Source organism: Apaloderma vittatum, unplaced genomic scaffold (genome assembly GCF_000703405.1).
Source record: "Apaloderma vittatum isolate BGI_N311 unplaced genomic scaffold, ASM70340v1 scaffold7384, whole genome shotgun sequence".
In the NCBI taxonomy this organism is placed as follows: Eukaryota; Metazoa; Chordata; class Aves; order Trogoniformes; family Trogonidae; genus Apaloderma; species Apaloderma vittatum.
The window spans coordinates 1-27822 of NW_009712036.1; the positions used below are offsets into that span (position 1 = coordinate 1).

The window sequence follows — 27822 nt, forward strand, 5'->3', positions numbered from 1 at the left end:
TTTGCTTTCCTGTGTCCAGTTGGGGGCTGGAGTGCAATTAAGACATACTTTCACTCGCTATTTTTAACTCGTGGCCTTTATTAGCTTTCCGTGAGTATGCGTATAATGTCGGGCTGTCTTACAGGACCGTTTCCTGGCAGGGGACCAGGAGCTGTGATTGAGAAATGACTTTAGTATGACCCATGCACATAAGCTAAGCTCACCTTTGCGGTCAACGTCCAGATGGATGACCAGGGGTGAGCCCTGACCAGATCACTTGTCTCTGGTAAAATAAGCACATTTATCAAAGGAATCCTGCCTTACTTAGCCAAGTGTGTTTATACCCACAATTTGGAGGAGGACAGCATTCTTCAGAAGAAGGTTCAAGTCTGGCCATGTGTATGAATATGCGATATTCACTCTTATCGTCAGGCGCACAAAATAGTGAGAAAGTGCTTTCTGGCTTGAATATTCACAAATCCTGAAAGCCTTCTGACAATTGTCTTGACCTTTGAAATTGGTGACAGAGGAGTTGTAGCTGCTTCAGTCCAGAAAGGACGAGGAGGTCACCCTGGAGAGGTTAATAACTCCATTTTATGCACCGTAACCATTATGAATCTTTCCAGTAGATGGGAAGGGTTTATTATCCTCCTTCACAAGCAGGTGACACAGCAGGCGTGGGGGACCTTTGAGTTTGTGTTTTCCATCTTATTTTTCTAATTTAAATTGAAATGAGGTTGTGGTAATTATCATAAGCAGCGGCAGAAAATGCACGGGGCGTAGCTCTGCCAAGGGGTTTTACTTTTCAGAGAACCAGCAATTGGCCCATGCCGCTTGAGTTACTGGAAGTGCTGGGGGTGAGTTCTGCGTAATCTCTTCTCAGGGTCCATCTTCCTGCCTCTAGTTTGCAAAGCTCATGTAATTAATCTTCTGGAATATTTTTGTCATCTTGCTTATATGTGCATTCATCAGTGCACATGTAGCCTGCCGGGCATTGTGGATTACATGGAGAGCTCTCTGTCTTCACTCTGCAAATGCTGTGATTTTTATTTTCTTTTCCCCTCTTCAAGACAGAAAAAAACCGTGTTGTAATGATATAAAAGATTGCATTTACTAGTATAAATAACTCCTCTCCTTGCCTTTCTCCAAAATGCCCTTCGAGCTCAAGCGCTCGCCTTCTTACAAGTGCAGCTACAACTCACCTGGTTTAAAATCTACTTGTGAGCAATTTTATGCTAAAATATGAACACGTCTAGGATTTATTTGGCAATGGCCAGACTAATTGCAGGAACAATTCTTTGTTTTCTCACTTGTGAGCCGTTCAGAAAGTGTTAAGAAGAACAGTCAGAGTTTTATGAACGTGCCTTTACATGGGCGATATTGGGCAAAATGCTTTCATGGTATCACAGAATGTTAATAGCTTGGAAATCTCCTGCTTTGGAGTGGGAATTTCTGCTCTGGAGAGGTGCTGTGAGCTGTGCTCCTACTGTTCCTGCTGGGGGGAGGTTTTCTTCACTGATGCCGTGAGTCTGTTGTCTTTCATAATCAAAAAACAAAGTACAGAATGCATGAAGCCAAAAAAGATTTCCATCTGCCCTTATGCTTTTCACTGATGTTATTCAGATGGTGCATCTTACTTTCTAACCCTCACTCCAACAGAAAACGCAAGAAGGTAGGTTTTGCATTTCTTAGAGTTACATACTCTTAAGAGCACTTCTCTAAGGTGTTTTGTGTGGTTTTTTTCTCTTTCAGACTTGGGCCTCGATCAGTTTATTGTGAAACGCTATGATGGGAAGGTGAGCACATTAGACTGTTAAATGTATATTATTCAATGTTTTTTTTCAACTGGAGTCCTTTAGTTATTACTTGTATGTGGATGTAAGTTTAAATGAAGTATCTGAAGTATTCTCTTCTGAGCTTTTTGTTGTTTAGTAGCATTGCAGTGCTCTTTCCGTAATGACAGAAAGATTTATTTTTTAAGCGATCTTATTTTAATGTTTAAATATTACATCTTGTTGTGTACCAGTAGGCCAGGAAATTATGGGTTGTAATCCTGTTTCTGTGCTGCCTTTTAAGACTAAATGAAAGCCACACAAGTTATGCTGTTTCAGGGGAAAATCCCTTGACCTTTCCCTTCCAGACTCATCTCCAGATTCCTAACGGGAGCAGACGCTCTGGGTTGTTTTTTGTTTATCTGCATCCCACGCGTGTATTTCCCCCTCTGTCCAACAGCCTTACTCCGTTCCCCGTTTGAACTCTAGGTCCTTCGTTACGTGACTGCTCTGGATGTTTGTGCTGTCACGATACGTGTTGGTAAAACACTGAGCGTGCTCTGATCTGGTTTTGTTTGCTCGTGTTGAGTGGAGCCATGTCTTTTGTTATGGAAATCAGAGACCCAATTCACCACACCATAAGTCCTGCTGCTTTGGAGGAGTTCGACAGAGGCAGCTCTGGCCCTAGAATTGGCAGCTCCTATTAACTTCTTGATGTAGATAACTGCAAATCAGTTAATTTTCCGTCATATCACCATGGATGTGTAATGGTACTCCAGCTTTTAGCTTCTTTTGTTTAGTTTCATCTACATAGTCTGGAAATAAAGCTTCTGTGTTTCCAAACAGAAACCCCTTCATTGCTGAGTGGTGTATCGGATACATGGTGTTCAGACGTTCCCAGAAAGTCTGGACACTGAGGAAGAAAAAAAGAAAAAGCATTTTAAAGCTTTATATAAACATGGTGTGGGCTGAACACATACAGTTCCTTGTCGTGTTTTGTGTTTAGTAAGGAAAGGTAGATACGGAAGATGATCAAATACCTGACGTCCCTGTCAGCAGTGGGGTACAAGTGTTCTGGTAACCCAGGCAGCAGAGGGAGATTTTGCTTGAAAACAGACAACTGGCAGATAGTGTTTTGGCAGGCGGTTTTGACGCATACAACTGCGGAGCGTATTGTGAACACTTTTTTTCGTCTCCCCCTGCCACAAACCCAATGTCTACTTCTCATGATTTAAAAAAAAAAAAAAATCAACCAACCAATAAAAAGTACATATATTCTTTGCAAAGTATCAAATGTTTCTCCCTCTGGTTGATGACAGTCTATTTTGCATCCACGCGCTTTCATCATTTTCTCCTGTCAAGCTGTCACGCTCATCCCTTGGGCTTTACATAAACAAGATTTGTTTGTAAAGAAGAAATACTAAATCCCACACTATTTCTGCTAATCGTTCCTCTGTTGCTGAGCGCTCCGCAGTCTTACCCTGTCGCGTTGGAGAAAAGATCCAAAGGCAATCCCTTTGAACTCAGCTTTCTGTTGCTCTGGCCCTCAGCACTGGGGGCTTGAATTGCAACGTGTCGAGATGCGAGGGACGCAGTCACCACGCAAGGGTGCTGGAAACCCCTTCAGTCAGTGCTCGGCCACATCATCGTCTGCGCTCTCAGGATCTTGCCGTACAGCGTGGGGAACGTCTGTACTGGCTGAAGGGCGGAGAAGAGGTAGCCTTTGCTTTCGCCTCGCGCGCTGTCCGCCTTCTGCTCTGACCTGTAGCAGAGTGAAATTGCTTTTTATATAAGTTGCAGATATCGGTGCCGCACTTGGATGTCTACGTGCTGGGGTTTGGGTAGTCTGAAAGCAAGGCAGCAGAGTTAGGGTACTGCAATGGACTTTTCTTTATTGTTCCCTTCTCCTGGGACCTATTTTTTCCACAGTCTTAATAACAGCTAGAAGCAGCTTGCTCTGTTAAAAATGAAGAAATAGAGGTTCTTCTTTGCTTGGCTGGCTGCTTAATGGCACCTGGGGACTGTCTGGTACTGGTACTGGTAGTGTCGAGGTGAGAGGATAATTCGAGGAGAGTATGAAATAAGTGGACCTTGGCTCTCCCTTGGTACTGGAAGAAGCTGGCAGTAGATTGATCCGTCTGATAGCATCTCGTTCTCATTTTATTGCTTGCGTTAGGTTTTAATTTAGAAAACACCACGGTCTTCAAACAGTCAAACAACAGCTGAGGTGCTGCAGAGCTGACTTCATTCATTCGAGTTTCACTTGCATCGCAGCACCCGAGGGATAAAACCCCTTTTGCATCCCTTCCTCCTTGCCTGTTCCCAGCTGGGTGTTCCTCTTGGGTTGTCCAAGCACGCTCCACCTCGAGACGGCTTTCTGGTGCTTGGCCTTTGCGTGTTGAGCTCAAGCAGGAGGGTAAAAGGTCCGTCATTCCCCTCAATGTCTTTATGAACATGAAGAGGCTTGTTGGCCAGCAATTTCCTCTTCCTTTTTAAGGCGAAAGGAGCAGTGGGACACAAGCAAGCTGCAGTACTGAAAAGTACTGGCAACCTGCAGGCTAGGTCCTGGCTGAAGAAGTAGAAAGGAGAATTAATTTGAGTTCCAAGCAAAGATGTATATGCAGGGTTGCATGCACGTAATAATTTAGAAGGAGATTCAGCTAAAGGAGCAGAACCAGCTGTGCAGTCAGTTGCATTTTATTCACATATTACAGGACAGTGTTGAAAGTATCTCTGAATTTTGAGGACGTGTGTTTGAGATTTAACGGCTGCAGCGTTCGCAAGCAGATGTATGAGCTGCTGTTTTCACAGAGGCAATTTTATTTACCTAAAACCACCGTCAAAACGACTAACTGGCTGCCAGGCAGTGATCGGTCTTGCCAGAGGATTTTGTGGAGTGATGGGCCTCTTCACTGCAATCGCATCGGGCTGCTGAAGCATCTCGCTGTGCGGGTGATTGAATGCCGTGGGGAGAAGACAACACCCGCTTTTCTTCCTTTCCCCGCCCTTCCTTCTTCCTAGTGGTAGTTTGTAGAGTTGATGGAGAAGGAAGGTAAATGTTACTGCTGTGTTAATGAGAACAGTGCTCCGTAAATGGACCTTAAATGCTTTTTCTTTGCTCAATGCGAGACCCAAACGCCTGGAGACATTCACCCAGCAAAAACCTTCGGTCGGAACTGTTCGCCAATACGAGCTCATACTTCTCTTTGACCTGCTGCTGGGCTGAGCGTGCAGGGAGGCAGCTCCGTCTGTGAACACGTGAACGTTTCAAAATGCTCCTGTTGAGCCTGAACAAAAGGCTGATGTGAGAACAGACACGGCTCAGGGTGCTGGGGCGTGAAGGTGTCCGGACCACGACTGCTCGTCTGCTCCACTTTCCACCATGTCTCTTGTCTCCTCTTGCGTTTTGGTGATGGGAAGACAAATGCTTTTTTTAACCCATCCGTAGGAAAATGATCTCATGTCGTGCTTTCCCTTGTCGTACCTACTTTGAAAAGCCTCTGGTTAGGAGGAGTGAAGTGCTGTTCGATTTAAGCTGTGCTCTTCCCCGGTGTTTGTCAGGACTTTGAAAGGGCGCTTTTGAGAGCGACGGGGAGGTGTGCCTCGCACATCTGCTTTTCAAACTGAGCTGTTGGGCTGTTTCCTTGCTCTCTGCCTGCGCCTTGCTTAGGGACGTGACGGTGATGGTGAAGCTCTCACTAAGCAGAAGTACGTATCTTAGCACACGTAACGTGGCATAAGCTTCATTACGCTGAGAAGCTGTAATACAGTTTTTTTTAAAAAATTTTCTGTCTCGTGCTCGCTCTGCTTGATGGTTTGTGGGCTGTTTTGGTTTTGTTTTTTTTTTTTGGCTTATGCATTAAAAGAAAAAAATGCTATTAGTGGTGTTCCTCTAAAGTGTGGGCTGCGTATCCGCCCTGTTCGGAGCCAAATCCTGCCCTGTCCCCTGGGTCCTTTGGTGAGGTCCCTGTCCTGGTGAGCCGGCACACAGGCGAGCTCCCACAGCTGAGCTCCCAGCACTGCTGCCGGGTGGAAGCAGAGGCAGAAAATGAAATGCGGTGGGTGCACGGCATAGATCTGACTTTGTGCAACGCCAAAGTCTTTTAAGAGATCCCTAGTCTATTTAGGATAAACCCCCCCCACCCTAGATGGCTTATTGGTTTAATACAGAATGCACTTGACTTGCTCTTTCTGTTCTCCTGCAGGGAAAATTTCTTGCTACTGCTTAATAGGAACAAAAGCCTTTGAGCTAGTGGCAACAGCTTACCCTCCTGCTATCATTTTTGCAGTAAGTAATTACAGAGGCTTTCGATGCCCTCTAATTTAAATTATGAGTTAAGTATTTCCTACTAGCATTTGTATTTACATCTCTAGATGTTTGGGGATACCACAGAGTAGGTAGCAAACAGAAGGAAACGGAGAATCCTCCAGATGATTTCAGTAAAGGCCAGTAAAACATCTGAAATTTGCTTCTGCTGGGTAAGTCAGGCTTATATAAGGGACCAGTACAATGATTAGCTTAAACTACATTTATCTGCCAAGGCCCAATAGCTACAGATGTGTGCCCATTTGCTCAGCGTCAGCTCAGGAGGGAGATTTCTTGCCTGATAATTTAAAGGGCATCTCAGGAGCAGAGGAGCCTGAAAAAAAAATATGCTTAGGGAGGGATCCCCGCAGAAAGGACTGGAGGTAGATGGACCATTATTTTCTGGTGGATTGAAGGGTATTGCTGCCTGCTTTGAAAGCGCAGGGAGGGGAAGGGGGCTTTTATTAGCCTGAGTTTCTGGAGTCTTCAGTTTGTGTTGGAGCATGAGACTTCCACCGGAGGAGTGTAAGCTTCAGTAGACCTGAGCTTGCAGCACGTAAGACAAGCCTAAAGTCCTGCTGTCATTCAGGGACCAGACACTGGACCAGAACTCTGAGCTGCTGTGATGTTTAAGTGCCTGTGAAACCTCCAGGCAAAAGGATGCAACTTGAAAAGGTACTTATCAAAAGCAAACTGTTGCAGTTGAGTGAACTGCAGTGTCAACTACATGTGCAGTTGGTCTACTGAATGTGTTAACAGAGGATACTCAGAACTTCCTAGAGTTTACATGCAGTGAAAGCAAGTGAGAAGTCCTCTAAATCCAGCTGTGTGAGGTCTTGCCAGTATCGTTTGTGAGGGTGTTTGAAATAAATGAGCCCCCAGCATCAGCAGTTTGAGCTGCTGCGTCTGGGTTGTGGCTTGCTGGGAGGTACCTTGAAGTGTCCAGTCATCCCGGTCGGTGATCCGTGTAAAATGTCACTGTCTGATTTCAGATTTCCTGCTTTTAGACTCCTTCGCATTCTGACCTCAGCGCACGTAGCGTTTACCTAATAACCAGGAGGCATCTTCTTATGTGGAAGTTCCTCTGCAGTCCCCAAAAGTGTTGAAATGAACTGGTGGGCGACAATTCTTGCCTGTGACCCTTTGTGGCAGCAAGCAGATGCGCAGTTTCTTGCAGATCATCAGCAGAGCTGAGCCGAGCTCACACAACTTTTCTCTTTTTCGCTCTTTGTTGACGCTGCCGTCTGTGTTTATGGGTTTCTTTGCTTGCTGGTTTCCTCCTCCCGGCTCAACTTGGCCTTCTCGTCTGCTTTGAGTTACTTCTGTGTTTCCCCGCTGCTTTTCCCTTTTTGCTGAGACCTGTACGGACACTGAACTGCAGATTCTTCTCTTGGCTCGGTTTTACCAAAGAAAATACCTAATTGCTTCCAACACGAGTAAACACGTGGTGCACAAACATCCCCATGGGCATCGGGGTTGCTTTACGTCCGCATACAGAACACGCTTCAAACTTCCCTACCTCCTCCACCGAACACTCGGGGTGTTATTTCGGCTTCGATGGAGCTCTACGTGCTGCTACCTTTTTGTACCACTAATTCTGTTGCTCCTTTTCGCAGGGCTTGTTTGGCAGATGCTACTAAAATGCTGTGGTTGCTCTCTGTCCTCCTTTACTCTGGTCTCTAGGTACCTGGTGGGTGTTTCTTCCAGCTACTAATGTCTCTGGTACTTGTGTCTTTATTCTAATTATGGTTTGGGGTTTTTTGGTGTAACCAAACGTTCCCTCATTTTCTTCCCTTTTCTAACCCTCTCCCCTTCCACCAGGATTTCTGGCAGGTACAAAGCAGACACGCATGTGCTTTGATGAGTTTGTGCTTCAGACCTCATAATATGCACTTTTCATGTAAAAGGGACAGTGTACGCTCACCCCTTCTCCCTGCTGCTTTAATAAATAATCCTGAATCCTCTGCTTGGTCCTCAGCCGAAAGGATCTATTTTGGAACGCTTGAATTTAGCTCGTTCAGAGTACAGTCCTCAGGGTAGCTGTTAAAAACATAGCTGTATTACTGGGAACATCTCTGAGCAGAGCTCGGACGTGTATCTCCCTGTCCTGTTTTCACCGTGTCTCTTGAGGCTTCTGACTTTTTTTTTGCAGCTTGATGAGACTGTGATAGAGTTGGCTTTGTTGGAAAATGGCCTTTTTCCACGTGAGGCCACAAAGTCAGTTTTGTTCTAGACGGGCGTCTCTCTGGCCAAGTGCCGTGGAGAAACATCTTTTGAACATGTGTAAGTTCGGAGAAGGTTATTTTGGCCAGCTTTCTCGAGTTTTTTTGTGTTACAGAACTATGTTGGGTGAACTAAATTTAAGAATATTTCAGGAAGAAGATACTTGGATGCTGCAGTTTAGATGTTTTCTGGGAAAAGGAACTAGAAAGCAGAGGGAAGTTCATTTAGTATTGCTAAGGAAAGAGGGAAATATTCTGTAAACACTTTCAGTTTGTCCTGTAGCTTTGTGACTTTATGGAAATCCATCGGGGTAGCAAAAAAAAAAAGTAACTTGGTCACAAAGTGCCCTTAGTGGGTGTGTGCAGTCTTTTAATCAAAAAGTGCTTTACGGCACCATTTTTGGGTTTAATTCCTTCGATAGCTGTGCTGGCGGTAGATCAACGTTTAATTCTTAAGAGATACAAAACCGAGTTTGGGTAACATGTCCGTGGGTAACATGGAGTTAGGAGGGAGAAGAGGAAAAGAGGAAAGGAGGATGGGTTGAGCAGCGGCGGGAGGGATGTTTTGGGAGGTGCTTGACCTTACTGACTACAGAAGGATGGGAGAAGCAGGTAAAGAAGAAAGGAGGAATGAGATGGTGGAAGGGAGCGGCAAGATCTTTAGTTGTATCTTATTTCGGTTCCTTAAACGGTTTGCAGTTGTGGGGTGGATCTCCAATTACGTGTGGGTTATTTTTCTCCAAAACCCCTTTCTCGTTTGGTGGGTGATTAATACGGAGCATATGGCCTCGACCTCATAATCTGAACCCACATTTAATACTTGCTTTTTATACAGAATTCCCTTCCTCGTGTACTTTCACACAGGAATTTTTATCTGAGAAACGAGCAACGTGCATTATCGACGTAACGAGTCCATCTTGGTAATGCGGGCTGAGATGAGGGAGAGCAGAGTCCGGATTTCCACCTGAAGGCCTAAACAGCCATTTAAATTCCGAGGTGTCAAAAGTCAACCCATCTTAGAAGCGTACTTGGGGATGTGAGGGACCTAATTGTAATCCTCCCCCATTAAATTTCCATGACAACTGCTGCCGCGGTCCTACAGATTGGGATTTTGTTACCCCGCAGGGGACTGAGACAGCGGAGGGAAGCCGAAGTGTAGACTGTCCCTTTTCCGAGGCATTTCCAATTTGCTTTTCCAGCAGGGGTTTCTCCCGTGCATGAGTGGGTCTGCTGCCTGTGAGGGGTCAAGGAAAGTGTGTGTCATTTTTTTTTTACATTTTTTTTTTCCTTGGTCATACAGAATGCTGGCCTTGCATTTCAGGTGCCCTTTGTTTTAAAGGTGATGAATATTTACAGCCTTGCTGGAAGGAGGGAATGCAGATTTCTCTTTCCAGTCTCAGGAGACCACCTGTAGTAATAACCACTGCCTAATTTCTCATTCTCTGTATGTGTCCAAATTCAAATTCAGAGGCAGAGAGTATGCAGAACAACATCCCTGTCCAGCTCTGTATTTTTGTCCCCCTGTGTGTATATATGCAGATGAAGTAACCCTCAAATCAAAAGTTTGTTTTTAAAAAACTCTGTATTAAAATAGACTCTGAGCTGCAGGATCTGTCTGCTAACAGTAAATTTTAAGCCTTTTCTTGTGCTAACCCTCACCCACCATAACGTGCCGTGCAGAAGCTGTTTGCGTTTTCATTGTAAATTACCTAGAGCCCCTAGGAATGATACTGTGGGGGTTTCCACTGCAAAAAGAGGTTGGAGTTTCAGAAAATCCTTGTGCTGTTTCCATTGCTACCTTAAATGTGTTTTTCTTACTTAGTGATAGATAAAAAGTGATCTAAAATAACCCCAGGTGGTGCACCTAAAATGAATTATTTTGCACCCACATTACAAACCTGACTTTAGGAACTCTAAATCCCTCAATTCTTCCCCAAGCCCTTTTTTTTTTTTTTTTTTTTTTTGTCCTTGTTTCACCTCCCCTACCTCTTTTTCCCTGGAGAGTTATTGAACATCTGGGCTGAAAGGCTCAGTTTTAAAATCTGATCCTGAAAGCCTGTTTATTTCTTTGTTTCAGTTTTCTTGACATAGGTAGGGAAGTGCCAAGGTGACTTGTCACACATTCTCCCAGAACATGGCATTGCTTCTTTAGAGCTTAAAAAAAAAGGCGAAAACTAAAAAAATCTCCGTTATTTCCGAGCTTCCAGCTGAGCATTTCGATGCGAACAGAGTTCAAAGCATTAATATTTTTAGCTACCAGAGCAGGCTGCGCTGCCTGCAGTTTGCACCGGCATTTCATCGCCGTTATCTGTCTTGTCTGAGAGACTAATATAGAGCATCTCCTGCAAATACGGTACTCAGCGAGTATCTCAGTACATATATACATACAGTGTGTGTGTGTGTATATATATATATATATATATTTCCCCAAATTTTAAGCGGTCTGGCTCAGGACGGGCGCTGTGACCGAGCGGAAAGGCGCTGTGCCGCTGCACGTTTAAATGCCAGATGCCACCTCGTAATTTTAAAGATGTCCCAACAATATGCGTGGGAGGTACTAAAGAGTGTTTAAAAATGCGTTAACTAAACGGACTGTCCAATAAATTGTACAAAAAGGTTTGTTTCTCCATCCTTAGAAGGATTCCTATTAGGTTTTGGGGTTTTTTATAGGCATGTGGTCTACTGCTTTAAACCCAAGGTATCGAGCCCTGTGCGAGCAGGACTAATAACACGTCTCCTACTTGATGTTACCTCTCTTCTTAGAGATTCTATTTGTAAAGAGACACGTTTCCCAAAATTGCAGTAACATGGAGGATCATCTTTACCTTCTAAAGCCAGAAAACAGGAAAAAAATTGTCTATATTAGGCCAACTTGTAACACAGATTGTTGCTGGAAACTCCTACCGTGGGAAGGAGAATACTTCTTTTTAATACTGATCTCACAGCTTTTTAAGTTCTTTTCCGATGTGCCCACATCCAACCATAAAAGAAATACTTGAATAAATGTCTTTTAAATGGTTTGCATAACTGAAGGTGGTCAGTTGGGACTGAAAGAGAATTGCTTTGCAGCAAGGTGACGTCACTGAAACGTTCACGGTTTTGTCTTTGCTTACACAATATTGGCAACCTTAAAGGTTTTTGTTTCTCCTCTTAAAAGGAACTGAACCGAGTGTGACGTTTGTCAATGAAAGAAGGTTACGCTGCACCTAAAATTCTCTATTAGTTTACAAAATTACGTGCTGGTTCTGGAGAAATAGTCACTATCTTGCATGCACTTTGATATTTATTTTGTTGTCGTCTTGGAAGGCATAAATCGCTGTCGAGTGGTCACGTGAGGCTGATAAATTCCTGAAGCTTTGGCTCACGTAAGCACGAAGGTGATGTTGTCACACGAGTGAGTTATGGGAATAAACGTGCCCGAAGTGTGTTTTATCCTCTACATCAAAACACAGACTGTCAGCTCTAAGTGACTTACCAAGAGCATGTTCTTCCCAGAGTGGCAAATTAAATATTCTTCATTAGGTAGTTTCCAAAATGCAAAATGAAGCAGAGCTGCAAGGATGTAGCTCATGAGGCTTTGCCAAACGTGCGGTGGGAATGGAGAGCAAACACCAGCACCGCGCCTGGAGTCCATCTCTGCCTTTGTGGAGAAGACGTCCCTTAATTTGCAAACAAAAATTTATTTATTCCACTCCTCACCCCCCAGACTTAACTAACGCTTTTCACTCAGCCCTGGGAAAACAATTTAAAATGCCAAAATAAAGGCGGCCTTTGGCAAGGAATGGAAGGAATCAGTAGGTTGGGGGTTTTTTTTCCACCCCAAATCTGTTGTTACCTGTGAGCTGTGCCGTGTGCTTGGCTCGAGGGAGGCTCCAGCAATTAGATCAGTTTTAGGGTGGAAAAGGCGAATCTTGCCATGGACCTTTGGGTGCTTTGCTGCTTGCACCCAGCCCCGCGTGGGTTTGGGGGCAGGTCGGGGTCTCTCATCAAGATGCTCAACCCATGTTCTAGTGCTGTTTGGTGAGATCAGAGCCCGAGTTGGAAAGGGCAAACCAAGCTTTGGGTTTTGAAATGCAATCGTTTTTATTTTGGTTTTTTTTTACTCGTTGTCTATGCCTGGTGTTGTAAGATAATAATCTGCCCAACAAGTTTTGTTCCACTGAGACTGGACTGGTGGCTTTTCACTGAATTTGCACAGCCGTGCTTGTGCTGAAAGGAATGGTATATTTGGATTTCTTTTCCTTTTTCCATGCTAATTTGGATGTTTGCTCATTTGCGGGCTTGTTTAGTATGAATCTACTGCTTGATTAAAAATACATTGTAATTGTCAACTGTTTCCCGTGGCTTGCTCGTTTGTGAATGCTTGGTTTTGAATGTTCTTGGGTGTGCTGAGTGATGTTAACCAGTTACTCTGGCTTGGGGAATGAACGCGATACAGAAGAAAATTCTTAAATGGAAAACAGCTGACTGGTTTTCACTGAGTATTTTGAGAATTCGCTTCTGTTCGGATACAAAAGGATGCGGAATGTGAGAGTTGTCCTGCAATCGTGTAGATCAGTAAGTTGTGGTGATGATGTATCTCTAAAAGAGAATAGAGCCTTGGAAATGGATTTTTTCCCACTTTTTCGGATCCCTTTCTGGCTAGGAGGGATGATAGAAGGGAACGAAGGAATGTGAAAAAGAAGTGTGAGGCCCATAGGCAGTGGCTTTAGGAGTTAGTGAGGACCGACTTTGGGTTTCTTCACCCTGAACTTCGAGTGGTGGCAGCAGTCTGTGTTTGTGCTTTGTAAAGTGGGTAGCTCCATTTATTTTTCCTTCATTTCTCTTTTTTTCCTGGGGATTACGATGTATTTCTGTAGAATATAATGTTTCTTAGTGAGGAACAACATGTTTCATGGTGAGCACAACGCTTCCACCCTTTCCCATAGTGGGCAGCTAGCATCCTATGGTAAAGTTGTGATTTTTATTTATTTTTTTTTAGATTTCTGTTGTCCTCATGCTGGGACCCTTAAAATCTTGCTGATTAGGTCAGTTGTTATTTCCTCCTCCTGAGATCAGTGGGAAAAATTCCCTTTCCCATTAGGTGCAGGCAGGCTCAGCGCTGTCGTCACAGCATACCTGCTCCAGATTTCTGGCACGCAGACGCTTGTTTAAAATAATTTGTTTTATTTTTTACTTTGTTTACTCAGAGATGCAAATGAGTAAATGGGTTTCCCTTTGTCAGCACCTTTGTATTTCGGAAAGCAACTAACTTAATATCTTTTGGGTTTTTTGCTGTTAGTCTATTGATGTGGTTTTCAGCTTATGAGGAGTATTTCAAGCCATTTCGTGCCGCCTGTGACTTTTAAGTGCATAAAAAAACTCCTATAAAAATTAATAAACCGACCTCTGGAACTTTTCATGGGATCCTTCGAGCGGGTGAAGTACGATGCTAATAGCTAGTTTATGATAAAATGCTGCTAAAGACAAGCAGTTGGAGGAAGAGGCAATAAATCACCGGTGCAGGTGAGATGTTGCTGGCGACACCACTGGCAGCAATCACAGAAAACTGCTTTTGCCACCAATCCTCCCTTCAGTCTGAAGGAAAACCAGACTTTGTTATTTATCCTTACGTAAGCATCAGTGTCATATGGATCCATCTCAATGGGAAGGGAAGCGAAGACTTCTTTTTTTTTGTCAGTAAATGATACTTCTACCTGGTATCCCGTAAGCATAAAGAGCAGTTATCATGCATGAAATAAATGCTATTAGCACTGAGTCATTTGCCTGTTATTAAATTACTGGTGGTCTCCAGATGGTAAAGGCAGAGCTACTGGGAAGAGTTTGTTTGATCAATAGAGCTGAACTTTTTTTTTCCCCCTGAAAACTGTATCTTTTTTTGGTGATCTATATGATTATTTTTGTCTCTTTTCTTGTGGTTTCTGAGCCAGATACGGGTTAAATTTTCATCCAAATTATTAGCTGAGCTCATCCCCACTCTGCAGCCACATACGATGGTGAGTTCTCTCTCTGAAGAAAGAAATAAAACAAACAAAAAACCCCAAACCTGAGGTGGATGAGAGACATCAGCTGCAGAGAGAGGGTCTGACGTGGAGAGGCTCTGTGCTAACCCTTGCTGGGATGTCTACTTAGGCTTGCACCAGCGCCCAGTCAAAGCAACGACCTGGTTGCTTCGAAACTTTCTTGCCCCTTCGCAAGCCTAACCGTTCAACTTGATGTTATGTTTTGCCTGCTTGTTTTATTGTCGGTTAACCAGTTTTCTTTCCTTTATCTTGTATATGATGGGATCTCCGCTAGACAGAGGTAACGGTGGGGGGCACAGCTGTGTAGCTGGAGCCTGGTGTGATGGTGTTTGTCGGTGGTTTTTTCCTAAAACTGGTCCTCAGTTCAGCCTTGCTTTTTTTCCCCATGCTTCTGTGCTTGCATGACCTGGTTTCTGTTGGATAACCTCAGCCACGCCTCCTTTATATTAATTTTGTTTTCCTCTGTGTGTGTGTGCGTGTGTGCGCCTCCTCCTGCCGTGCTATTAAAACGGATCACCCGTGTGGATTTCGGTGTGCATCTCTTAACAGTTTTATGGATCCTTTTCAGTCTTTGAAGCTTCAGCAGATCAAAGGGGCTGGGATTTTTAGGTTAGGAGGGGAGATTAGCTGATAAACCGCAGGTGGTATTTTCTGTTAAAGCCAAGTGTTGAAAAAGAACCGAAGGGAGAGAGAGACTGAGATTGATAGCGGTCCTGGTCCTTTGAGTGAGCTTGCTAAACACACTCCTGAATCGTGGGCTCCTGTAACTACACGATTTTGATAACTTGGATCGTTCTTTATATTCGTGAGAAATAGTTCTTTCTTGGCTACTGCTACGACAGAGTATAACTAAGAAGTGAAATATTACAATTACCTTTTTGAATCCCATATTAAAAAAAAAAAAGCTGATTTTTGTAATGGTAATCTCTCAAAGATTCAGACAATTTTGGGCAAAATATAGTTTCATCTCTCTGTGTTTCAGCTAGGCTAAGCCAGCTAATTACTCTTGTCCAATTCCTTATCCCTCACTTGAGATGGGGAAGCACTGATCTTTGCAGAGCGTTTCTGACAGATTTGAAGGCTGGAAAAGGTCCGCTGAATATGAATAGAGGTAGTAGGGGAGATGTGTATGTGGAATGGCTTGTTGGTGATGAGGTTACAAATAAAGCCTTCTGTTTCTCTATTTAATCAATTGATTTCTTTTTTCTTTTGTTGGCGTGTGGGTCGGATGAATAAATAGAAATTATCCCAGGAGCGAGAGAAGTTTGCCGACGAGGACAGCATATTCTATGCGCTTGGAGAATGTGGACTCATTTCTTTTTCCGACTACATCTTCCTCACGACAGTCCTTTCCAGTAAGTACATTGCTGATTTTTTTTTTGCTCTGGAATTACTGCTTTTTAAAGTTTTTTGAAGGTTTACTAGCAGTGAGTTTGTAATTGTTGTCTACCTACAATTCCCTAAAAGGAATTCTTGATTGCTTGAAACTTGAGCTGAATGAATAACTGCTATTGCCTCATCTGGGTTAGACTTAGCTTTTGGTGGTTTGGAAAGATGAGCAGATTGATGAGTTCTGAAGATTTATTTCACATTTTAAAACGTGGCAATTTTTCATTATTTTTTTTTCACTAAGTCCTTTCGCCTGCTGCTCAGAACAGTAAATGGAGATGTGTTCTCAAGTTGTGTTCATGTGATATTCTTGTGGTTGGATGAACGCTGCTTTCCAGCTCTTCACTGGTTACAGGACTGTTCTGACTCTTCTCCAGCTGTATTTTCACTGGGGTGAGCTCACACCAGTGCATTATGTAACCCAATGAGGAGAGAAGTTAAGCTGTTTACATTTCAACGCGTATCATTAGATACCTTCTGTCTTTTCACCCTGACGCGCTTGACTTACGTTTGTGATATTTCTGTGATCTGCTAATCTCTCCCAGCGAAGTCTTCGGCACTTGAAGAGCTGGCACTTAAAAATTGATTTTCGTTGGCAAGAAGCAGTGAAACTCAAGCCTTGGGTAATGTTAAATGGCATTTCTAGACTTTCTTCACGGGGAAAACAAACTCGAAACCTCATTTGCAGAGCTTCTCTAGCTGCTTGGAAGGCGTGAATAGGCAAGCAGGCAGAAGTTTTTCCATATTTTTCAGCCCCATTAAAGAATGTGGAGTAATGGGAAATATGCTGCTGTCCAAATGGGCTTGAGACGTTTTCGTTTCAGACCCGAAAACAAAAAGAAAACAGAAAGAAAGCTTGGCCATCTAGTCTTGTAAGTACCTGTTTCATGATTACCAGCATAAAGCTGGGCACTTCCCAGCTTTTTCTAGAACGCTGCCGCCACTGCTGCCTGCCCTGTCCTCTTCAGGCGGTCAGCTGGGTCATTCACCGACGTTTTCTAAAAGCAACAGATGCTTTATTTTTTGCTTTTTTTTTTTTTTTTTTTTTTTCCTCCCCATCTTCTTGTGTGCTGTGACATGGACAGGTTAAAGAGGCAGCTCTTCAATTACAGAACAGGGCATTTCGGAGGATCCGTTACAGGGGAGAGGCGGTGTTCAAGGTCTTGTTTGCTGTCAGATGGATGTGGTGGGAGAAGCCGGGTGCCTGACCTTCATGTAGTGAAAACAAACACCGAGAGGTGAAGCTGGTTCAAGCCAGAGCTTTTGATGTTTTTAATCTGCTTTTTTGTTTGGCCGAGTCTCAGAACTGACTCTTTTGCTGTTCTTACATTACTCTAGCTTGTGCTGAATTTATCTAAGGTATTTCCACTTGTGTAGCGGGGGCTTTCAATCTCCATGGATGATGATGAATGCTCAAACCTCTAGTTACCGCATTACATGGTGTGGTTTGGAAAGCACTCGTGCCCTTCACTTTATGGCTGTGCTGGTGGGGGAGCAACCCCCTAATCACGTGTACAGGGCGCAGGATTAGTTCTGTGTGTTTCCGCAGGCAAGAGAAATTGTTCTTGCTTTGGTTTAATTTCTTTGTTGGGAGAATAAAAGAAAAGGGAGCGCTTCATGTTAGCGTAGCGGCCAGCCTTGCGTTGGAGGGCTGCGCGGGAGCGAGGGGATCTCTTTCCTCTTGGTTTTAGGCTTTTAAACGTCTTTGCAGTTACTGGGGAGTCAGACTGACAAGAAGAGGTGGAACTGGGCGGTTTGTGCTTTGTGGAACGGTAGGAGAGGTGGGTAAGGCAAAAAAGGGAAAGGGAGAAGAAAGACTTTTAGACTGAATTCTAGGGATTTTGGAAGTTTACTGCACGGACATTGAAGATGGAGGAACGTCTCTTGAGCTGCTGTCAAACAGTGATTCCCGGGAGGAAGAGTTATGGTTTCATTTTTAAAGCATTTGCTTTTACAAAAATAAAACTCCCAAACAAATCTTGCCCTGTGGCTAGATAGAAAATTGACTGTTGTGTCACCCTGGTTTACTTTCCTAGTAGTAAACATTACCGTTTAGGAATCCAGCACTTTTTTTTTCCCCCCCCTGGGAAATAAATAAAACAGAATGAGGAAAGCACATCTTAAACCTGACAGTAGTTCAATATTGGTTTTCTCACTGTGTTGTTTAAATAACCCAAACTTTAGGAGGGTATCTGGACAAGAGCGAGCTGTAGGTTCCATCAAATAGCTAAAAGCCGCTACGTATTGACCAATATTGTCTCTGCAGCTTCAGCTGAAGCTCACTTCAGTTGTGTTCTCTGAAAACCTGGGCTGCGTGGCCGCTGGCAAGGAGGAAGAAGAGGAGAGAAGGCTGAAGCCTTCATCTGCATGGTGCTAGCGGAGAACTGGTTGCATCTTGCACAGCAAATGAAGTCTGTCACCGTATTTTATTTACGAGTGGTTTCTCACTCTGGCACTGTCTGTTCTCATCGGTTGCCGCGTTTCTGTGAAAATGTATTTTTAAAACAGCTAATAAAAGAGCATTTAACTGCTTCGGAAAGTCAGCCTTCTTTTAAAGGCAGCGAGAGCTGAGTGGTTTTAAGGATACCTTGTTTCATAGAATCGTTTGGGTTTGAAAAGACCTTTGAGTCAAGCCACTAACCCAGCACGGCCGCGTCCAAGGTTTCTCTCGCTTCAGCCGCTCCGTGTGTTTTGGGGCAGAGGTAGGAAGATGAGCGAAACACGGGTTAAACGAAATGCTGCTGGGATTTCCCCTGTGTCCTTCAACTGTCACAGGAAGGCATGCCCAAAAGGGCTTTTTGCTTTTGGACTTGGAGGATGAGTGGAGGAAGGAGAGACAGAGCTTTTCTGATGTTAGCCACAGCAGTTTCAGGGCAAATGAAGTCCCTTGTCCAGGCACCCTAACGCCCACTTGATTAACAGGTACTGAAGGGAGCTGGGCGTTAAAAAAAATAAACTAGTGGTGTTTCCGTAATTGGACTGTCGCTGTGTCTGGATTTACTTCTCCTAGAAGGGAGAGTTAAATAGCACTGGCTCGAGCCAAAATAATTATTCTTTTGCCAGGGCTCCTGTAGCAGACCTGCAGCTCCTTCTCCCATCTCCGGCAGGTTCTTTCTAGAGCGTGGCACGTTGCCATCCCTTATGGCTACTGGCCTGCAAGGGGCCTCTTGCCTAGGATATAGACTCACTTTTCATTGTTGTTGTTTTCCCAGTGAAGGAAGTAAATCCCAAGCCATGTAGCCCCGGAAATTATTTTCTGGCTGTGTGTTGGGTGCTATGGAGGTCCGTGCGATGGGCCTGTTTGCAGTGTGGCCCTTTTGAACATGTATTGTTGCCGACATGAATGTCTTCAGGCTCCTGCCACGAGCAAGATCCGCCACCTCGCCGGTGGTGTTCCGATCCTGCAGAGCAGCGCTGAGCACCGCAGGGCTTGCCTCTGTGAGAAGAAGAGATTGAAGGTTGCTTTGAGTTTATAGGAATGTTTTTGTTTGCGATCCTGTTCATGTTAATTTTATCTTTAAACTTTCAAGACCCTACGTGCATATACATGGATCCGTCTTAGCCGCGCTGTGCGGTGCAGGGATGTCTCCAATGCCTTTCTGCCAGCCCAGTCGCTGCTGTGTGGGATTTCTAAGATGTGTCTGAGCAGCACAGAGATCCTCTTCCACGGGCTGTTCCACCTTCCGGATGTAAGCCTGACTGCTTCTTGTCAAACCAAGGGTTCTCTGCCTCCACTTCTTCCACGAGCTAGAAGGACAAGAGGACAGAAACAGGACAGATTTCTCGCTATCAGCACTTTGGGATCTTCCCAAGCAAAGCTTGACCTCTCTGGTTTGGAAACCAATGTTAGGGCATGGGATGCTCTGCCAGCCTCTCCTTCTGCCGTCTTCGCTTGGTCTTTCTCTGTTCATCCCGTCATTCCTTGCGCTGACGTGGTGTGATGGGCTGATGGATCTCCACCAGCATCTTGTGTCACCGAGGACAGTAAATTTGTGGTGGGGAAAGGCTGCTCTGCTTTGCAGCACTTATTAGCCTGACTGAGGAACACCAGTAACTTACCCGTTATTATTTCTATACAGTTAGGAAATAGAGTAATTTTGTGTTGCTCATAGCAATATCTCAGAACCTGCAGATTAATTAAGTGGAAGAAAGATAAAAAATGGCATTATCTGGGACATCCCTCCAAGGAGAAGTGTGCTGCACGCTTGGCCTGAGTTTCTCTCTCGGGAGGTAAAACGCTGCCATGGTACAGCTTTCCAAAGGGTGGAAAACGGTGCGTTTGTGATATTTCAGGGATACTTCCTTGTGATGAGGAGTAACCCTTAGCTATTTAAAGATATTTCACCTTTAGCACGGATGATACTGTGGCTCGATCTCCACGCTGTGCACTAGGTTATCTTAACTGTGTGTTATTTTAGATTTCTGGACTGATTAGTATAAAGTTGGTGGGATTCGAATTAATTTCCTGAAAGTGCAGAATAACTTGAAAGGAAAGTACCCGCAACACTGGGACAATTTCGTGGTTTTTTTCCACATGTTTATTGCAGCTGGGGCTCAGCCATCCATCTTCTCTGGATAGTTGCCTCCGTGTAAGGCTGCAACTCCATTCTCAAAAAAAAAATTACAACATTTAGAGATACATTATGTCAAAGTGTGTTATCTTGCTCATCTCCATTACTGGTGTGGTTGCTTACCATGAGCTGGGTACCAGTGCCGGGCTGCTGGCTGCAGCCTTCTAAGGGTGAGCTCGTCTCTGACCCCGATTCCGTCCTCTGGACCGAAATGTTCCCATTCAAACAGGTACAGAAACATTTCTCATCTAAAATACCACTGTGCCGAGTCAGACGGAATAATGTCCGTGCTAATTCACATACCTTAAGGAGGGGGAGGAAATAATCTTGATTTATTTTTGGCTGGAGGAAAAAGATAAGCTCTTTGTAACATGGCCTTAAAAAAAAAAAGAAAGAAAAAATATGGTTATAGCTGCAAGGCTTGAGGAGCCACCTCTCTAGGTGAAAATTTGTCTCTGCTTTACGAGGGCTGTATTAATTTTGGACTGGTTATGAAGATGTATTTTTTTTCAGCTTCAGGGTACTATGGCCTTTTTACGTGTATTTTTCTTAATTTGAGGGTGGAAGAAACAGTCATAGGATATTTAACTCCTAATGACTAATTTTTCTCAAATTAACTCCCCGGATGAATTCCTGATCTTTCTTCCCACACTGGAGCTGCTGGTAGAGTTCTTAGGCTTTGGGATGGATACGAGAGTCTTGAGCTCTTTTATGTTTAACAAAGATATTCCAGAGTCTTCAAAGGAGCAGCCAGAAGTTTTTATTTCCTTTAATTAACATCACCAAAACCCCACTCTGCTTTGACAAAGAAATTCTCAGCTACATCTGAAGGGAGCAATATTGATTCTTGAAAAATATGTTCAAAATGATTGTCCTAAAATGTGCCTCCAGCTGAGATGGATGCTCTGCAGACGCTTAATTTTTGTGTGCCACCACGTACTACATGAGTTGCACCAGGGCAGTCATCAGGAAAGACTTCTTGGGAGATATCTCTTTAAGTGTGGAGCATTGAGTTTGGGGTAGAGAAAAGATCTAACGAGGGCAAAAATGGTAAAACGCATCCTCGTTAATGAGCGTGTATTGTCCTTCAGAACGCATTGCTTCTGGGGAGAGTAAATGGTGATAAAGAGCAACTGAGTGCTGCAAATTGACCCGTTGAATAATCCAAAATAGTTAAAAATTATGTAGTTGTCCTAAAGATGCCTAATCCAACCCATCTAATCCCTCAGAGGTTCACTGGGGCTTTGCACAGATGGATCAAGTGGGCTTTTCGGTGTGGGCAGTGCTGCTGCTCATCTTCTGTTTGTCTGGTGGACGTTGCTCATCTTCGTAACACAGCTCTGTGCAGTTTTGGGTTTTCTTCTTGCCTTTCTGCTCCCAAATCCTTGATTTGATCAAATGAGTTAAGAAAAATATTAGTTGCCCTTTTCCCTAAGTCCCAGGTTAGCCGAAAAAAACAACTCGGCGTGTAGAGCTGGTGGATCTGTTTTTCTACAAAGAGATTTCAACTTCATCAACATCTGTGTCCAAGACAGGAATAGGTAACTCATGGATTGGTGTTGGTGTGGGGTCAGTACCGTGTTTTGAGTTGTGTTAATAATTTGGAGGAGTCACTAGGAAGTGGTTGTATCCTCCCAAACACCTAAAGAGTAGAAATCAAGCTAGAAAAGAAGCTGCCGTTGCCCTGACCACTTCCTGACTTGTTGCCCAAGCGAAATTAGCTGCAGTGAAAAATCTTGATTCTTCATAACGTCAAAAAGGACGGCAAGGAGGTAGGTTGCAAAATCGAAGAGAGCTGGAAAGGCAGCAGAGCGCTGGGGGAAAATCCAGAAATGATTTTCTCCTGTCAAGACAGGCGGTGCACCGTGTTAGAAGCAAACAGTCCTTTCCACGGTGTCGATGACCATTGCAGGAGGAATATTGCATCCACCTTTAATTAAGGAGGCGGTGGGTTAATTTAGAGAAGCTGCAGGCGAGAGTAGTTCAATTGGGGGTTGAAATAACTAGGGGGAGGGCACTGAAAGGTTAGATTAGGTAGGCAAACCCACATCTGCTGCTGTTAGGGTCTGTAAGATTCTGACAGATGTAAGTACGAGAGGAAGAAGAGAAATGGAGGTTGTAGAGGCTGATGTAACCACGGGTAATGGGGCAGGGTGGGGGTCAGCTGCCGTCGGGGTGACTCTTCCCCAATAAATCTTGGTAAGAAACATCACACCCGAGAGGCAGAAGTTGTCTCGCTCGAGACGAGTAAATTCAGGCTGCCTGGAAATCAGGGATGTGGATCTTAATGGCCATTTCTTCTTGAGCAGGATGAGCTAATTGTCTTCGGTGCCCTCTAGTTTCGCTGGCTCACATTCATGTTGGTGGGATTTAAGTGTTGTTACAAGTAATTGGAGTTAGATATGCAGATCAGCGGAAGAAACGGGCTGTGTCGCTTATTAGCTAAAGAAATGAAGTAATTAAATTGCCAATTCAAAGCCACTTTCCTTCCCTATCCTTAGAAAATACTTACCCTGCAGATTTTTTTTTGATGCTGAGCTGTTCACTTGAATTTTGCAAGTGATATTCTCCTGTAGGGCTTTGATAAAACTGCTTTCGAAAATGCGTATGAAGAGAATACGTATTCACCCTGTGTTTGCGTGAATGGGACGTGATATTACATGTTTCCTCAAAGCACAGGAAGGAGGGAGGAGAAAAACCCCAAACACCAATTTTTAACAAGGAGCAACAAATTTTCCAGTCTCAGAATTATACCTCGTTGTACGCTGGTGGAGAAAATGGGGGGAAGAGAGACGTGTGTGAAAGGGGAGACGACTCACCACATGCTGCTGGCGTTACAGGAGACATCACCGATGCACGTGGTGCTTGGAATTTAAAGCCTGAATAATTGGCAGGAGGAGGAAATTGGGAATCCGGGAATGGTGACAGCAGGACTGTACGTGCTGTGTCTGTGGAGCGGCCAGCGACAGGCTGTCCCCGTTAGACATCTGTTTAGGGCCCAAGGTGATTGCAGAAAGTGATCTCGTCAGCGTGCTCGCCGAATCTTTTGGTGATAAAGTTTATTATGGCAAGGGGAAAAAGCGATGTACGGGTGTCCTGGTCTTAAATTGAAATTGAAACTAATGTGCAGAATCCAGTTCGGTTAATTCCGTATTAATTTCTTTTTCGTCTGAGTGATTCCTCTTTCACAGAACCACAGAATTGCCTAGATTGGAAAAGACCTTTAAGATCACCAAGTGCAATCATTAACCTAACACTGACGAGCCCTCTGCTAAACCATATCCCTAAGCAGTATGTCTACATGACTTTTAAATACCTCCAGGGACAGCGACTCCACCACTGCCCTGGGCAACCCATTCTAGTACTTGATAACCATTTCAGTAAAGAAATTCTTCCAAATATCCAATCTAAACCTCCCCTTGTGCAATCTGAGGCCATTTCCTCTTGTCCTTTCACTTGTTTCTCAGTTGAACAGACGAATCCTCACCTCTCTACAAACTCCTTTAAGGCAGTCGTAGAGAGCAATAACGTCTCCCCTCAGCCTCCTGGAACAACAGGCTCTCCTCTTCACCTGCATTAAGATCAAACATACGCAGTTACTGTGGAACTTGCCGTGAGTACGGCAGTGTGTGCAACACCACACCGCCGACACGCACAACACTTCTTACCCAGACACAGACCTTTCCTTCGCAACACCCTTAATAATGACTCAGGTCCCCTGGCTGGCAAATGCAAAGCCTGAAACCCAGGATCTTTTACTTAGTAGTTAATTTCCCCCTACAGCAGACATTTGGTCAGGTGAATCTGGCCTAAGAAGTGTCCTGGGCTATTGGGTCCATCCATACATCCTGAGCTTTCTGAAATGGTTCATAGAGGTGGACTGAACACCCAGGAATTGTGTATCCAAGCGCAAGAACCAAGGTGGTTCTGGCAGAAATGTTTGAAGGGTTCTTCTTCCAACTAATTCCCTCTAGTACCAATATATGCCAGTGCATGTTCTTCAGAGATAATCTAGACACCTTGTGTAACCAAATGGAAGTAGGACATCATTGTTCACCTTCCTTACCTCTGAAGAAGTGGATTTGCAGTAGCCAGCTCCAAAAACTAGATTTTTCTAATGACGTACTGGATTGGTCTGGTCCCGCCTCCAGGTTGCTTTTACCAAGCCGTGAACCTTTACCTGGACGAGCAAAACTAAAAGAAGAAAAATTGAGAAGAAAAATAATCAGAGCAGCTGTGTTAGAGAAGAGCCATCGTTGTGTTCCCCTTCCCACCCCCAGCTGGGAGATGCTTTGACACAGGAGGCTGGTTGCAGGAACTCATTACTTTTTGAGCATCTGCAAGAAATGTTAAAAGCTGGTGGCAACAGATGTGGTTCAAGGTGGACAAGCCTCACCAGTGATCCACATCCTGCTGCTGCCAGATTTGGGTGGGGAAGAGCCGTCTTCAGAACAAAACAAGGGGCTGGGTTTTAACTCTGATCATTTACGATGACAACCTAAGCACTAGTTATAGCCTGGAGGATTCCCTGGAAATCTCAGCAAACACCAAAAGTCTTGTAGGTGGTGTGTGTTGGAAAGTAGTGCATCAAGATAAATTCTCATATGTTAGCTTAATTTGGTAAAAAAAAATGTAGCTTTAAATGGTGATGGATTACAGAGCCCCAAATGGCAATATTCTGAAATTCTTTGGTGGGATGCAGGTGATAGAGTGTGGCTTTGCTGTGATGGGTGGCTGTGAGGTGATGCTTTTGCCAAGTTCTAGCTAAATAAACCCTGACAGCATAGACTAAATGCGATGAAAAATAAGGTACCGTGCCGTCTCAGTGGGTGAGCTGCAGCTTGTGTTGTTATCTCAGTGTCATAACTGGACTGAGATGTGTTTAAATTTGTGTGGTGAGACAAGAGCTGAGCCTGGAACAGAATTATCCAGGGTCTGAGTCTTCTCCTCATCTGCCAGCTGCTTCACAGAGCATCGGGGAGAATGTCCTCTGGCCAAATTGGTGTTGTGCCCCATGGAGCAGGCGGGAGCTCTTGCTGCAGCGTCACCTTCTGTTGATGGCCATTAGAAATATCAGATGGTGTCTTGCTTTCATGCTTTTTCTATCTCTTAATGGAGTAAATTTTGTTCAAGAAACATCTCCTCCTCCTTGCTGAGACCTTTGGTAAAAGGGGCACCGTGAAGCTCGTAGCCAGAGGTTCATGAGAGCTGCATTTTCTTAATTGCAGGAATTATGGAAAATCGCTCTCAGATAAAGTAATTCTGAACTTGTGCCTTTCTTACTGAGCCTTTGTATCGTTGGTAACCGGTCTTTGTTTTTTATTGTGTTTTGGTTTTGTAGCTCCCCAGAGGAATTTCGAAATCGCCTTTAAGATGTTTGATCTGAATGGTGACGGCGAGGTGGACATGGAAGAGTTTGAGCAGGCAAGTTGAATGGCAGGTTGGCTTCTCAGCGCCGTGGCTTCTTAGGCGTAAGTGCAGCACCGCTCTGCAATGTTACCGTGATTTATAGCTGTGGCTACTTCTGGTTACATCTTTTCCTTCTGGGCTTTCCTGTGTTGCCTCAGCACCTGTCTGATACAGTTTTTTTTTAAACTGGATATTTGAAGACATAATTTTTCATTCAGCTAGACAACTGTAAGTATAAACTCTGATGTCTTGTGACTGTCACCGAGGTATCTTTACAAGGCGTCATCTCCAAAGCACATAAAGAATTTTTATTTTTTCTCTACTGATGTTACAAGATTTTGATCTTACTTTCTCCCACAGCTTTTACTGCACTCCTTGATTTTGTTTGTCTTCAGTGATTAACCAAGGGGAGCCTGCTTCAGAGAAGAATTTAGCCACTTTTTTTGACGTAATGTAAAAACCTGTTTCTTGAGAGCGTATTTTCATTAGTTTCTTTCCCCTGCTTCTTACAAGGTTTCATCGGCGGGGAGTTCGATGTTGACTTTTTAATGAGCTTAGCCGACGTGTCTGGTGCCGCCGAGGTCCTCCCACGAGCTGTGGTTTGTGATTGCGTTAGAGTGAGAGTAGATTGAAGACTCGAGCTGTCAGTGGGGAGAAGATCTGACCTCCCCAGGCAGAAGGTTTTCTTGCCTAGGTAGAAAACAGCCTCAAGGCTTTGAAAACTCATAAACACCCTGAATGTGTATTATCGAAGCTCAGCGTGCGTTCCGCTCATAGAAGGAGATGTGCTTGCGAAGAAGGGAACTGGCCGGTTGGATGGGGAGTCACCGTGTCTGTGATCCAAAAACAAGGTGGAGGAGATACAGCACAGAGCTCCCTAACAGTTGTGCGGCCCCTGGCGCTTCTCCTGGGACTGCACATTTAATGAGCGAGTTATTTCGGGGCAAGGGAAGCGCTGGTTGAAAAAGTAACCGGCCCTTGCAGGTTTGATGTTTGTTGAGGTTTTTTTATGCTGGAGGACATCCGTCCCTGGAGAAGGTGAAAAGCTGTGTGCTGATACCTCGGAACAAAATAGCCCTGATTAATCTCGTAGCAAATTCTTACTCCTGGGTTGGTTGCATGACTAGTTAACTTCACAGGAGCCTCCAAGAGGTCATACTCGGGGCATTTGCTATAAATGGGAAGAACTAGTGGCAAAGCAGGTCTATTCAATTAATTCCCCTCCTCTTTCTAATCTTTTGCCGTCGTGTTTCTTAAATTATTACCCGTGAGTATGATGTCTTTATTATAAGTTGGCTCCAGAGCTGTGCTCTATGTGGTTAACTGTACGTTTTTTGATGCAGATGTTGGACTGTGAGGATGAAGTAGGTTTATCTCCAGTGTGATATCCCTTCATGTGACAGCTTTTCATGTAAACCCAGGAGTTTGGTCATTTTCCTTCGAGGACACAGCTATGTCCAGGTTATTGTGCTGCCAGGCACTGCCTCCCTACAAACTACTGATTCAGCTACAAAATAAAAATCCCAATTTCCTGTTTTCTCAAGTTAAAAAACACTGTTCTTCCTTCTGTTTGCACGGTGCATCAATATAGCACTCCGCTGCAGCTATCCGATAATATTTAGCATTCAAAAGGTGTTTTACTGTACTTATTAATGTTCTAGAGTGAAATCAGTTATGGAGATAAATGAATTTAAGGGAAGTAGGGAACGGTTAACTGCCTGCTAAAAGTGCAGTGACGCCAAGGTACTAACGCAAGTGTCATGTTTGGCTTTTTTATTACACATGTAAAGTAGGAAAGAATGTTACCTGGGGATTAATGTTTCGGAAGCTCTATGAAAATTCAAGTACAAAGTTGAATTAAATTATTTCAAATCGTCGGTAGGCAAAGGGAAGTTATATGTACATTAAGTCATATAGAAATCCTTAGGAAGAGGAACATATTTTTGTTAAGCTTGTTACATGCGTCACTGCCTCTGTATAAGGGAATGAAATTCCTGGCTATGATCAGAATATTTTGGTGAAGACTGATCTCCTGGAGCTTTTGAGTCAGAGGATGCAGGAGCTCTTTTGGAAATGGAGAAGAAGCAGATATCACTTGGACTGATTTGCTGTGCTTCCCAAACAGAATTAAAGCAAGCACATGTAGCTTCA

At 44.1% G+C, this 27822-nt stretch overlaps 1 protein-coding gene across 1 annotated transcript in view; it reads left to right on the forward strand.

Annotated features, from left to right (window-relative positions):
* Positions 1–1731: 1731 nt before the first annotated feature.
* The window catches only part of MICU1 (mitochondrial calcium uptake 1), a gene marked incomplete at its 5' end in the record, with an annotated part of 56882 nt that continues 30791 nt past the window's right edge, over positions 1732–27822 (forward strand). Inside the window, 3 exons of the mRNA XM_009867839.1 lie at positions 1732–1775; positions 15543–15657; positions 25604–25686. Coding sequence (XP_009866141.1) covers positions 1732–1775; positions 15543–15657; positions 25604–25686 — 242 coding nt within the window. The remainder of the gene's footprint in view (positions 1776–15542; positions 15658–25603; positions 25687–27822) is intronic.